At 39.4% G+C, this 15208-nt stretch overlaps 1 protein-coding gene across 2 annotated transcripts in view; it reads left to right on the forward strand.

Moving 5' to 3' along the window:
• The window catches only part of msraa (methionine sulfoxide reductase Aa), a 44609-nt gene extending 31280 nt beyond the window's left edge, over positions 1-13329 (forward strand). For both annotated transcript variants that reach the window (XM_078274979.1, XM_078274978.1), the window contains one exon: positions 12491-13329. In XM_078274979.1, the coding sequence (XP_078131105.1) occupies positions 12491-12661 (171 nt within the window). In that variant the 3' untranslated portion in view covers positions 12662-13329. The remainder of the gene's footprint in view (positions 1-12490) is intronic.
• Positions 13330-15208: the final 1879 nt, after the last annotated feature.

Here is a 15208-nt window from a genome sequence, read left to right on the forward strand (position 1 = left end):
TCTCCTTCTTGCTTTTGTGAGGTTGAACCCTGCCTCATCTATGTCATCTATGTATTCATGCAGGATTTCTTCAGCATCCATCTGTAAAACTCTCTGAAATACAGTGAAAGAAAAGATTGTGTAATTGTGTAAAGGTCATGTGTGCAGTATGCAACATCACAGTGCTAAAGTGAACAATACATAGCTCCACATACCCATGCCGCAGCCTTTGACACTCTCTGAATTCCGCTGAAAAGGCACTCGATACATTTAGTTTCATTTGAACCTGATGTCTTTTCAGGATGCGTGCCAGTGTTGACAGAGAGACCTGATGGACATTATTGAAAATGGCATGGTCACCGATAAGCAGGCAGGAGTACCGACACAGAAGCTAAGCAGAGTACCGCTGTGGACGGGAGCAGCAGCTAAACACATTTTAGCTCCCTAAAAAAATCAATAATAATTTAAGTTTTTGCTATATTTAGAATATTTTCACCACTTTACCTTGCAGTCAGACTGGGGACGGGGAACTGAAGCCGTTCTATGCTCTCTGTAAGTCGAAACTACCTGTGAGCTTCTCCTGTACTGTATGGTAATTTGTCTACTATGCGACAGAAAGTCAATTGTTAGCCTATTTTTTACAAAAACGGCTGCTATAGAGCCATAACGTGAGATAGAAGGTAATGGAGCCTTTTATACATTGTCGTGTTTCTTTAGAAATCAACAATGGACAAATAGAGTCTTTAAACGCTTCAGATGTAAAGTTATTCACTGTCAAAGTGGCGCCAAAATGAATGGCAGTCAATGGAATGCTAAGGGGAGGTGATGGCTTGTTAGCATCAAAATGGCTCCATGGGAGGTACGCTTTGTGGAGGCTCGCTTACCCCCTTGGTCTTAAACAGAAGCTACTCTTCATTAAAGGAACACGCCGACTTATTGGGACTTTAGCATATTTACCGTATCCCTCAGAGTTAGATAAGTCCATACATACCCTTCTCATCTCCATGCTCAACATTTTCCTATTTACATGTTGTGATTTGTATAGTCACAGCGTGTACAAATAACAAGGTCACATGAGACACAGCCATCTTCCAACCGTATACATACCGGGAACTATTCTCCACAGAAGGGGAAGCACTGCTACTTGGGCGGAGTGATTAGCGCAACACCTGAAAAGCACCGTTGTTCCTCTCTGCTCCTCACCACGGGGCTTCTCAGGTGCTGCGAGCAAATCACTCCGCCCAAGTAGCAGAAGTAGCAGTGCTTCGTCTTCTGAGAATATAGTTCCCAGTATGTATACAGTTAGAAGACGGCTGTGTCTCATGTGACCTTGTTATTTGTACACGCTGTGACTATACAAATCACAACATGTAAATAGGAACATGTTGGCGTTATTTTGTCACTTATTGGGAGCAGTAGGCTAGATGGAGCCGGTTACCTCCAGGATCTGTGCTAAACTAGGCTAACGGCGGGTGCGTCAGACAGAGTTATGACGCACGGAGACGAGAAGGGTATGTATGGACTTATCTAACTCTGGGGGTTACGGTGAATAAGACAGTCCCAATAAGTCGGCATGTTACTTTTTAAGTTATAAAACGTCATGATAGCATGGAAGAAGAACAGTTTTTTGTCCTTTCACAGACTACTTCACTGATGGATTAAAAAACCTAATTTGTCATCTGTCTTAATTTATGACTTTCGTGAATCCACTAATACATTTCCAAATCAATTAACATTTAATCCAGCTGTCTGTTTTATTATGTCCAACATGCACAATCATTGAAATAACAGGACGTTAAGTTGGGACCCTCGTTTTAATTCTTAATATGCTCACAGGTCTGATTATTACTGTGGTTATAAGATAGTTTCAATCACCTCAACAACTTCAAATTTGTCTCTTTCACACAGTTGTGTAGTTTGCTGATTTGTGCGTAATAGATGGTGATTGGGATATTGAATGTATAACAGTGATTTAACCTTGTGTTTAACCTTGTGCTGCTGGGATCTTTATGTTAATCTGGCAGCCTTAAATTCAGACTTGTTCCATGTTGACGGTGATACTGAAATGTTCCAGGTCCGACCGAGTAAGATTGCCATCGTGACTTTTATGAAAAAGTAGTCTCGCTTGATATAGACTAATAAAAAAGTGACCAGGGTGCTTATTCAGATATGAGGCAGACATGTTAAACCGCCATCAGATTAATGTAAAGGTGTGCATTGCCAAAAGGGGCTTAGAATTCTCATACAATTGCGTAAAACCCAGTCAATCTCATAGCCTATATATCAGAGTATCTTTTCACTGATTTCCCAAGGCTCTAAAGACCAGCAGCTTGTTTTCCCAAAAGTATCTTAATGTTGAGATAATTGTCAAATTAATTTCATGCAGCTTGTTATAAGTGCAGGTTGTTTTAGGTCCCAGTAAACCCATTTAGTGGTAATAAACTGGAGAAGTAGCTGACGTGTGCAAGTGTGCTTTTGTTCCCTCTTGCGTTGAGTTGAACTATGATGCACTGTGTTATGTCACGTTAGCTGTGCGCTGTCTTAAGAGGATGTCATGGGGAAACAAAAATGCAATGCAACAAATCACAATGCTGAAGGAAAGTAATTAATCAAAATGAGCTTGAGCACTAAGACAAAAGGTATCTGGGAAATACTCTGTACACAAGAAATGTCAAGATCCAAACAGCATTTTGCCAAGAAATTCACTGAGCGCATTCATGCTGCGAAGAGAATTGACATTTACTAGATTACAAACAAGATATCACAGATTTAAATCTTGTTTTTCCTTCATGCTGTGGATTTCTTTGGTCTACAGAGGTGAATCCCAGTCGTTTCGTTGACCTTCTAGCACCAACATCAGGATCCACATCAAAATCTATCAGGCAGATTACTGTGAAATTGACAGATTTGGGCTATTTTTACTTTAACTGTGTTCAGACAGAACAAGGTCAATGTAAAGACGCAATAAAACATGAATTTGCCTAGAGCTGCACGAATTGACGCAAAGCTGTGCCCACACGAGTTGAAGATGTTTCAACTTGAGCCAAAAAATGTGCAGGCATCCTGGTGTTTTATGAATCTGGTGAGTTCAGTCAGAGGCTGAACGGAACACAAACACACTGATTTTCACTGTTCATTCCTTGCCAGCTATCATATAGGCATAGCTAACGTACATTTGGTACAACCAGGGCTTGATGCATAGACTGTATTGCCCCCCTGGTGGCTGGCTGCAGTATAGGTCATAAATCCCACCCCTCCTTGTTAGCGTATGAGACAAGGGCCAAACTAAAAAGAACAAAAGTACAATTCAAATACATTTTTCCCGAAGTTGGTTTGCGGCAGTTAAGGTATATTACGCTGATCATGCTGTTTGTTCGTGTTCTGATTAGTTTGGTTTCAATTAGTTATTTTAAGAAGAAACAAAACGGGTTGAAACATTATGATTGACAGCTATGATTGACTCGCAATTAATACGATACCGCAGCTCCACCGCCCGATCAGACTCTGGCTATTATTAATATTATTAGTAGTATTTTGGCTTCACTTTTGTACAGTGGGCGAAAGTAGAGACGCGGCGTCCATCTTTATATACACTCTATGGGAACAACTGCATTGGCTGTTTGCAGCAAAAGAAAACATGAACGGTTCAGCAGTGAATTGTGCGCAAATGATGCACGGTGAAAAATAGGCTTCGCTGTCTGTCTCAACACACATTTACACCAACATTTCCACTTTCACACAAGATATATAATAATGTAACATTTACTGAACACTGCTCCTCAGAGGATTAACCCTTTTAAATGCGTGGACACATTGTGTCATTGTTACATAGTGTCATCCTTTGGTCAATATTTTCATTTTTAGCTGGCAGAAAGAGAGAATAGCACTTTTTGCGTTCAATTTTAGGAGGTGTAGTGAACGAAGCTTTGATCTATAATGGCCATAGATGGATGGATGGATAGAAGATTGATAGATTGATTGATTGATTGATTGATTGATTCCTGGCTTCATCTAACCACTACACCTCTTTATCCATTTTTCTGGGTTTTGTTTCCTCATTCTTTTCTCACCAGATTGCCTCCCCCACCTTTTTCCATCTGTGTGTGTGTGTGTGTGTGTGTGTGTGTGTGTGTGTTTGTTTGTTTGTGAGCAGTTGGCCTACAGCAAACACACTTCATGCCAAACCATCTGGGCCTTAAATCTGTCCAACACAAAAAACGCTTTAGTTGCAAAACACACACACACACACACACACACACACACACACACACACACACACACACACACACACATATGCATACACTGATGGTTGGAGTTAATTCCGATTATGTTTTGACTCCTTTTTTATTTTATTAATAGTCTGTAACTATATATGTCATCTTAAGTCTTCTGTATCTGATGTTTTGCACAAAGCTTCCACACATTTGTGCCAAAAAAGATGAGGACATTTCAATAATTGAGGGTTTTTTTTCTCTGTTGAGAGTAGATGCAGCATTCACTTCCGTACATTGACTTTGCATGCATTCTCACAGCGCCATCTTTAAAATATTAATGAATCTGTGCTCCCAAAAACATCTCGGGTGGAGTCCTCCTCCTTCCTGTTGATGAAGTCTTTGTAGGTGGCTTTCTTTCTCTTTGTCCCTACCACACTTCTTTTCTCCTCATTCCAAACAAAATGAACATGTAAAATGCATCACAGCACAGAGGATTTTCCCAGGACACGCCTCACAGACACTCACTGAATTTTTATTAATATCCACTCCGATTCCCAGAGTCAAATAATGTCTTCTTCTTTTCCAGCTGCATTTTCACACATGCAAACATAGATGATGGAAGTGTGAAAAAGGCATGTACAGTTGGAAGAAGAGAGAAGGTTTAGGCCATGAGTGGTGATAAAGAGAGAGAATAGTCTGGTTAATTTGGTGTCAGGGTATTGACTATATTCTCTGTGCCGCCTGGCTTGGTTGTATTGTTCACACAGAGTGATTGGGGAATTGTATGTGTGTGTATGTTTCTGTGTGTGTGAAGTACAACAGCACTGCAGAAAATTACCTTGCAGGCTCCTGGCGGTTTTCTGCAGCATGAAAGGAGCCTCCCTTTTCTTGTCTTGCCTCCTACCCGTCATTAGGGTGTGCACTGCGTCTAAAATGGCAGGTGTAAGTGGTAACTGTGTGTGTGTACTTGCATGCTTGCTTTATGTAATAATGTGTGCTTGCTCGCTGGGTGCTAAAGCAGTGTGTACTCATTGTTCTGGCATCGCGTTCCCTCTTGATACACCTCTCCGGCAACATTTTCTTTTCATAAACACTCATATAGCTTCTTCTAAACACAAAACAGCTGCTCTTTTCCCCTCTTTTCTTTTCTTTCTATTTCCTCTTTGTCTATGAAATCCCTCTCTAGCGCATTTAACATGCCAGCTTCACCTTTTTTTAATTCCTCTCTCTGTCTCGTGGGTGCTTATCAGTATCGTTCACGTTTTCCCTGCTTTACCAGAGCAGTCAAGGTATTTGCATTTCAAATGAGAAATGTACTTGTCTGACATGCAAATTAATGGATGTGAATCATGCATATATAGCAGGCTGCTAACATAGCAGCAAGACCTGCCCGCACTGAAACACTGAAAAGGCAGGGAGGATGTTTGAGGATTCCACTAGACCATTATCATGGTAAATGCAGCCATTTTGGGTATCACAGGTAGTGTTGGATGATGTCAGTACCCATTTTATTTTATTTTAGCTTTAAGCTGCCATTTGCCAATATTTTGTGCTTATTCATTATCTTAACTGAATAGTCCACCAAAGTCCCCCCCCCCATTGGCTCTGAAAAGGTTGCTTTTATAAAGAAAAGGCATCTGCTGTCAAATTTTCAGTGGCGACCCAGAAAAAGAACGTGTCACAACACATCAAAATAAGAATACATTTGTCAAATCACTCCTGCCGCATAAATTAGCCTACTTGTCATTCATCTTGTCTTCAAGTTCCAAACAATTGTTTTTGCTAGAAAATGACTGTACAGCGTACGCTACTGAGGTTGTCCTGCAGACAAGATTTTTAAAATCTGACAAATCTGACAAAAGTCTCAGGGTTGGAACACGCTCCCCCTGACGCACGTAACTGAACAGGCACGCGGCCATTCGGAGATGTTCGTGTGGCTTTCTTTAAACTTTTTTATTGGCTTCTGCTACTCTGTAGATCCTGTGCGACTAAAGCATGATTTATGCTTCTGCGGAGGCTCCACACAGAGCTTTTGCTGTAGCCTACGTAAGTTTATACTTTATGCGTTGGTGTGTGCGTTGATGTCTTTAAGAGAATAGCAGGGCCGGCATGTGTGTGTGTGGGGAGTGTGTGATAGAGCTAGTGAGAGAGTGAAGCAAGTAGTGACTCTAGAGGCCTAGTGAGAGAAACAAAGTGTCCCCTGCAGAGGCCTTAAAGTGTATCTTCAGAGAACCTTAATTCAAGACTAATCAGACATACAGAAATGTGTGGCTTAAACTTATTTTAGACTTAGCCCAAATCATCATTGACTCCCATTTAAAAAAAGAAAAAAAAAAAAAAAGTATAGTATAATGTACTAGTATAATGGAAAGTATAATTGTGTCCTTTTTTCACAATTGGCAAATCACGGCTAAACAAAATGGCATGTTGATTTTAAATTTCAAGTGAAATTTAGTCACTGCTGAATAGAGCTGTCAGTCTTCCTCTATAATACCATTCACATTTCATTTGTTATTTTTTTGCTCAAATGCAGGCTGTTATTAATATGTACTACACTACTCAGGCTTATGTATTGTCAATGCCACTATAAGCATGTGGTTGTTGTTACACGTTCTGTCCACTAGATAGACTTCCAACATTAGCCTGGCCTTAAGAGTAACAGAGAACTCTGCAATCAAACATTATCTAACATGTCTAGTGAAGCGGCTCTGTTGTAAAGACTAACAGTGCTCGGTTAGCCCAATGACATCATGTTAGACAGCACAGCCGAAACGATTTGTCATAAAGTAAAGTAACAATAGTGTTAGCTACGATGCTAACGGCATTAATAACTAAGCCAAACGGTGCTGTCACTACTATATTGGTGATTTATAAGCAACCTTTTTCTTGCAGATTGTCACGTTACTGAGAATCCAGCTGTTAGAAGGTAATATATGAAGCCAAAGCTAACTCTGACAGCTGTAGGGCAGCTAACATAAACTTCAGCTGTCTCCATGAAGCTCCCAGCTAAGCTCCTATAAATCACGACGCAGTTAGGAAACAAGAATGAGCTAACTAATGTTAGCATAAGCACTTTGGCTTGGTGGATGTCGATTTTAAAGTCATGTTAAAACTATTTCCCGTCCTTCTTCCGATTTCCAGCAGCAGCCTGTCACTCCCCCTGTACTAACGTTACTTGATACGTAACGTTAGCTCCGTGATGTTGTACTAACGTTACTCGGTACGTAACGTTAGCTTAGACTCCAATGCTTAGACCTCACAATGCCTTGTGTTTCTCACTCCCGCTTACTTATTGTTCATAAGACGTGACATGTGTGACACATGTGAGTAGGCTAAGGCGAGAAGAGGGAGATTAGCTAACGTTAGCCAACATATTTATAAAAAAAAAAGTCACATTCGAATAATGATTTCAGCATTTGTATAGTATTGATTTTTTTACTGTTAAAATTATATTCGACTCTCAGTATTCGTTCCAGTAGCCCTACTGCTGAATGCTTTAAAGCTTTAGTGCGCAACTTTTTATATGAATGAATGTCCGTTACGTTCAAGCCATTGCCAAATGAGTTGCTACAAAGCTAATTGAGGCTATCAACTCCAACCAACTCTCTCTGTATTTCTCAGTATGGCTATGTTCAGAAGATTGTGTCGTCTGGTGACTTTCGTGCGCAGGAAATCCAGCGACGATTATTACCTCGTCTGAAGTGTCCATCATGTTTTTTTAATTCTCCGTGTCCTCCTTGGCTACTAGCAACTGTATGGAGGAGGGGTGGGGGTGGTACACGATCACAGAAGGCTTGTATCATGTGGATATGCCGACAGTTTTGTTGTTATTGCTTATAATTCTTCATGGGGGCGACAGAGACTACGCACTATAGCTTTAACTTGCAGTTTGCAGTGCGTTCTGGCTGCAAATGTCTGCACAAAAAAAATCTAACTTGATTTTAAAGCACTAAATGATTTGGAGACAAAATACAGCTCTGATCTGCTTCTGTGTTACAAACTCTCCAGACCTCTTAGGCCATCAGGCCCTAGCTTGATTTCTGTTCAGAGGGTTAATAGTGAATCAAACTTTAGTTTCTGCAATTTACATATCTGAAATAAACTTACAGAACAGATGAGGTCTCAAGGCTACCTTAGTATAACTTTATTTTAGGGCTGTCAGCATTAATGCGTTAATCGCGATGCGATTAAGGGCCGAGCATAACGCGTTCATTTTTTGTTAATCGCATTAATTGCATGCCGCCATTTATTAATTTATTTTACACTTCACTCGGCTTTGCGTCGTGCCTAACAGGCTACTATTTTTACCCTTTGCCGCACCTTTACTTATCATCAAGCTGCCATACTTCCTCGTAACACATCCTACTGCTGCAGGCATGATGGAGAAAGACAGCAGCAATGAAATCCTGAATGGCGCTTTTTATTTTCCAAAACTCCTGGACAGCTCATTAAACAAGTCGAAAGCCATATGCACATTGTGTAAAGCCAAATTCAGATATCACCGAAGCACGTCAAGCTTGAGCTACCACCTACGAGCTACAGTTAACGTGACTCAGGTTGATGCTAGCGGGCTCAGGCAAAGCACTATTTTGGAGAGTGCTACTCGCCGACCTGTTGATGAAACCAAATCCCAAAAAATTACGACCGCTCTTGCGAAACGGGTGGCAACTAACTGCAGACCTGTCAGCATCGTAGAAGACTCTGGTCTTAAAGACGTACTACGGTTGGCATGTTCTGACCCGTCTTATACATTGCTGTCGAGGGGGACAGTAGTTTCACGCATACACAAGAATTGCTTTCCACTGTTAATATGTACTTAAAAACAGCGAGTAATCGCGATTAAAAAAATAATCGTTTGACAGCCCTACTTTATTTATTTGCCTACCATTATTTTTTTTTTAAATTTGATTTAGGTCTATTTTCATTTTCCTGTTAAATGTTTTTTTTCCTCTTTCCAGTCTCAATCATAAAGTGTAGCTGCAACAGAGAAGAGAGTCCCATTCGGATTAACTGCCCCCACCCTACTTACCCAAATTAAATTGTGGTGTCAGTACAGGAAGTGATGAATCAAACACTCTGTCCATTAAAAAGCTAAACTCGCCAACGTTGGATCTTTTATCTCTTTGGTATTTTCTGTTCTAGCAACATCACAGACCCTCTGGGTTTGTTTGCTGACATCTTCTTTAACAACTTCTGAGCGCTGACGTCAATGAAGTTAAAATGGTTGTCAAACAATTACCTCTCAATAACTATTAGAGGCACCAATGTGTGAAATTACCCAGCACCACTTTAAGTCTGATTGTTTCTTTCTACTAAAAATAAACAGAGAACTTTTTAGTATTTCCCCCGGGGGTTTATTCCTCTCAGCCTGAAGATGCATTCAAAACAAGGATTTGTACCAATTAACATTAAGCTTGTCTTCAAAATGATGCCATCACACTTTTTGCCACGTTTACATTCTGCTTTTATACTGCTGTTCTTTGCTCGGTCTGTCTGTGTTGCACTGAATGGATACATTTGTAAAGTAATTGACAGTCATACAGTCGAAGTCCGTTTTTAAGATGAATATACAATAAACACACTTTCAGTAATGGTTGAAGGTTGAAAACAGGAGTTGGACTTTGAGGTTTGTCCTGGAAGCAATTGTCAAACTCTAAAAAGAGAACTGGATAAAACACAACAAATTCAATCATAGTGATTAGAAAAAGATGAGTTAGACCAAATGTTGAAGTCTGACCTAAATGCTAATGTCAACATGCTAACATGTTGATGTTTAGCAGGTACAATGCTCAACCTTAGTTTAGTGCAGGAGTCTTCAACGTTTTTTAAGCCACGGACACGTTAACTAAGAGATAGAGGGAGCAGGGATCCCCTACTACATATTTTCTGTGAAATCAAGTTGCATTTTAATCTGGGCCTACAATAAAGTGTGGGCAGCCTTAACCTAAATACATATATTTGTAATGCATGGAATACCTAGCTATTAAAATAATAATTGTTGGCATGATTTTATAAATTATCATTTTAATGTTAAACATACATGTGGCGCAGTGAATCCTTAGGATTACCTGTATCTGTGGATGGCTGTCTTAGGGCTCCTTCACACTGCCTGCGTGGCGTGAGCGTGTCAGCTGCGTGGCGTGTCCGTTTTTTTATTTTGGTTCCCATGTTAACAGGTTAGAGCTTGCACACTGCCTGCGTGCTACGCACATCTCAAGCCGCGGCGAAAACGCGTGTATGCTAGAAATAGGACCAACGCCTATTTTTGGCGCGACACGTGAAATACATTTAATAAATTACATTTTGATGTTTGAAAGTCTCTAGGTTTTGACATAAATGTAATTAAAAAAAATAATAATAATAATTGTACATTTTCAAATATTGCACCTGCCAATACAGAACGAAATATCAAAATATGTGCAAGCAAATGTACAAACACAAAAATATTGACAAAATAAAGTTGAAGAACACGCTATTATTTCATTTTATCAATGGGAAACGTGTACAGACAAGGGCTAGCAGCAGCAGCGCCATGTCAGACACGTTTCTGGTAGGCAAAGACATGGAAAACGCCACGCAGCCGCCGCGCAACTGACACGCAACAGAAACGCCACGCTCACGCCACGCAGCCAGTGTGCAGGAGCCCTTAGTGACGACCTTACCTTTTTGCTAATAATGTGTGGGATTCATGTTAAGACAAAAAAACCTTTGAAAAATAACTTGCTGGCCCCCTGCAGTAACACTGAGGACCCCCTGTTGAAGATCTCTGGTTTAGTGCGTAAGCATACTAACATTTGCTACGTAGCACTAAACTCAAAGTGCAGCTGAGGATGATGGGAATAGTTTTGCAGGTATTTGCTTATAAACACGATGACATAATTTCACATAACAGTAGCTCACATTTATTTTTTAACAACTGGCAATCACCTTTAAGCCACATGGATCCCTGCATTAGTATCAAGATAATGTTGCTTCAGTTGTGAATCGGTTTTAAGATTGTTGCAGTATATTAACCATTTCTGTTAATTAGCGAGTCGACACTGCTCCATAATCACAAGAAATGGAACATATAATTAGGCAGTGAATTATTGTGATTGTGATTATGTGATTGTAATGCAGCTGAATACACAAAATTAAATGAAGTGCCCAGTTATTAAATATGTCTCCTGAATATTCAGCCAGCAAATGAAGCATTCACATAAAACTTTAATCAAAGAAACATGGAACAACTCTTTGACTGAGTCTTCATCATCATGCTTGGATCCTAATTTGAGCTACAAAAAGTTCCTGTTAGGTACACTCATCATAATGTTTAAACGCCTGGAGAATAGTTCTGTTTTATTATTATGATTCAGGGACGTCCAACAGGATAATTACCATAAACCTGGTGCAGTCGCTTCATGGGGTTTTGGGGCGGAAGAACAGCAGCTTTTTTAGAGAAAAGGCTAAACATGTAAATGTCGAAACAAATTAAGCTCTTCCATCACTCATAGTATGATCAAGCTGTGTTGTAAACGTGCCTGAACACTTTCTAAAAACATAGCATACACCCCTCCAAAAGGAATTAATTGTGTGTGTGTGTGTGTGTGTGTGTGTGTGTGTGTGTGTGTGTGTGTGTGTGTGTGTATATATGTGTCTTTTCATGCTTGCAGTTCATCTCTTTGTCTTTTAATTTACCCACATGCCATCTGGTTGAGTTATTTATATCACAAGGAGGAGAAGGTGTCATTACCAACTGATTCTACTGTGAATATCTGTGTGTGTGTGTGTGTGTGTGTGGGTGTGTGTGTGTGTCGTAGGTTTTTCCTAAACACATTAGACACATTTCTTGATAAGATTTGTTCAGATGAAAAGTCAAGTGATTCTTGTGGAGAAATGTGTTCAATGTAGACAAACAACAGAAAAATATGATACAATAAGTTACAAGTGCATAAAAAATGTTGGTTACTGAAACAAAAAGTAGGATTTCTGCATTAGTTTTTACACACAATCCATAATGTCAGGGCCTTTCAAATGGAAACACACTACTTTTTAGGTTTCCAATTCCAACATTGTAGAGATTAAATAGAACTTAATTTTCCATCATACACTATACTCTTTCTGTATTGTCCTTGGCACATTCCTGCTATGTTCTCCGTTGTTGCTGTAAAAACTGATTCCCACAGAGATCACTGAAGTTTTAACGTTATCGTCTCGCTATTCTTCCATTGTTTCTATTCCAATGACTTCATTTGTTTAAGTCAGTTTATGTCCTTGTAAATCTATAAATGTTCTGTCTTTGTTGCTGCTTCTTTCAGGTATTAACTGAGGAAGGATTTGGTGCGATTACAACAGAAATAGCCGAAGCCAAGCCATTTTACTACGCCGAGGATTACCACCAGCAGTACCTGAGTAAAAACCCTGATGGATACTGTGGTCTGGGAGGGACTGGAGTCTCCTGTCCAATAGGAATCAAGACCAAGGCCTAGAGAGCCAATGACAGCCAAGAACCATCACCTTCACTAAGTATGCAACAGTGCTTTAAAAATGCTTACAGAATCAAAAAGCTTTGCATTTTAAATATATAAACATCAGGTTTTTGAATGCATGAAGGAACAGGAAGTCTATTATTTATACTGTCTTACACCTGTGAACCTAATGATGTCGGCATTTCTCAGATTTAAGACCAGAGCTCTCTGAAAATAAACTGTGATTGTCAAAGCATAATAACACTGCTGGATGTAACCCAGTGACTCAGCTCTTTGCTTTTAGTAAAAATACCAGTGCCTCAAAATGTATGAAAATGACATGTATTGTAAAAGTGATATAGCATGTTACTTTTGCGAAAGGCTTAACACAAAATATACTCCTTGACATATGCAGTACTATTGCATATGTTAGATATATGAAAGTTTATATAATCAAATGAAATCTAGTGAACAAAGTGGTAAATTCCAACAAAGTCTCAGTACAAAATGTATTCATAAAGGCATCAAATGTAGTGTATTTGAGTCCACATTTCACTGTTGTTCATACATGAAAGATTAGATGTTGCGCTTGTGACTGTTTTTAAATACAACTGCAGATAAACTGCAGATTTTTATGCTCAGGGTACTTTAAGAAGTCTGTAGAGGAATTAAAGTTTCTGAAATCCAAAGTCTAAATTGTCTTTTCTGTTTCCTGAGCGCTGTTTAAATCCGTACACATTTGATAATAGATTAAGAAAAAGCACAGTCAATGACTTCCAGGAATATGTTATCGACTCACAGATCACTTAATGCAGTATGTTAGACCTCTGACGGCATTTTCACCACCTCTCACACCATACGAGAGGTGGAGAAAATGGCAACACGGCAGCTTATTGTCATGGGTTTGCTAAGATGCAGATCAAAAGATTCTCTCTTTGCTACCTTACCAACATGTATGCTTTAAACTATATATTATTTTTTCATTTTTTCTGACTGAATTTGCAGCAAACTAGGTGAACAGAAGATTTGTTGTATCGTTAAAAATGAATTCATATATTCGGGTTTGCCCTTTTGTGGTGTGTGTGTGTGTGTGTGTGTGTGTGTGTGTGTGTGTGTGTGTGTGTTGTGTGTTTTGGGGCACGATTTTGGATGACCTCCTTCCTCTGATCTTTGCCTGAAGTAATGTTCCAGCCCGTGACTCTGTCATCGCTGTTAATCTGCATGCATGTTTTGTGTTTTTGTGCAGTATTTGTGTGTTTTGATGGTACAGCACACACACACACACACACACACACACACACACACACACACACACACACACAGCAGGAGGAGGAGAGTGTGTTTGGTGCCAGGCCCTCCAAAGCTTGGCATCAGCATCACAGAGCCGGAAAACAGGCAAGAGAAGGAAAAGATCGGTCTCTTTCGAAATGGCAGAGTGCCATGTTGGCTCTCTGCTGTGTTGGATCGCCTCCATGATGCACACTGGAGGAACAGGACCCGACCAGCTATACAAAGCCAAATCTGACCACCAATTTTGGAATTGAGCTGATGAAAGCTGAGAATTTGTGCAAATATTCAATATATTTCAATCTCTGCCTTTTTGTTTCAAGTGAAATATAAAACAACATTTTACATGTGCTCCTTTAATCCTTTGTCAAGTTAAGAAAGCCTCAGAATATTCAGCGGATGACACCAGCTGGACTGGATCCCATTTTTATTAAAGGGAAATATTGGCTCAATATACATCAGTGTGACCCCACACGCCCTTCCTTTCAGTGTTTGTGGTTTTAAACAGAACAATAGAAATTCAGAGAGCCCTATGATTGGTTAGAATAAAAGTTGGTAAACATTTTAAAAAACTCAAAGTGGATCTATAACACTTTTCCTTTAACACGTGCCAGCCTTCTCTTCTGAAAGTGTATCACATTTGCTTGAACAAAACAAACAAACTGTTACTTCAGCAACTATCGACTTCTATAATTTATCATAATTCTGAGAAATGACTCAATACTTTAGATATACTTTGTACATGTTTTGACAACATTAACATAATGATCTGTAAGATGTGGTGAGTGATAATAAATCTGATGATATAATGATGATTTTTTTTTATAGGTTTTACACAATTATTTAACCTATATTGGTCTTGGTTTGAGATCATGAGGCTGTGTCCTCCTTGAAGTAATATTTGTTGACTATTTTGAGGCAAATATAGTAGTCTCCACATATTTCCACTATACTAAAATCAGTCATTTTTTGGTACCATCAAACATTTGTCCGTTGCAAAGTACTGAAACCTGACATCAATATCTTGTTCATTCATTCTTTATCAAAATGTTCGTGTTTAATGAACATTTATCATTGGAGAAGTTTAGCTTCTTTTATTAAAAGATAAGAATGTTTTTTGTAGAAACAATTGTTTGTATTCCTCAAAGTGTGATATCAAAGTATTGTTATCTGTGCCAACACTCAGGTATTAAAGGACGCTTTGTGTTCGCAAGAAATGAAGCTGCTACCAGAATTTAACTAGGCAAGTGAAGAAAACTGCTCTATGTTCTTATAGGGCCA

This window comes from Sander vitreus, chromosome 18 (assembly GCF_031162955.1).
Source record: "Sander vitreus isolate 19-12246 chromosome 18, sanVit1, whole genome shotgun sequence".
Lineage (NCBI taxonomy): Eukaryota > Metazoa > Chordata > Actinopteri > Perciformes > Percidae > Sander > Sander vitreus.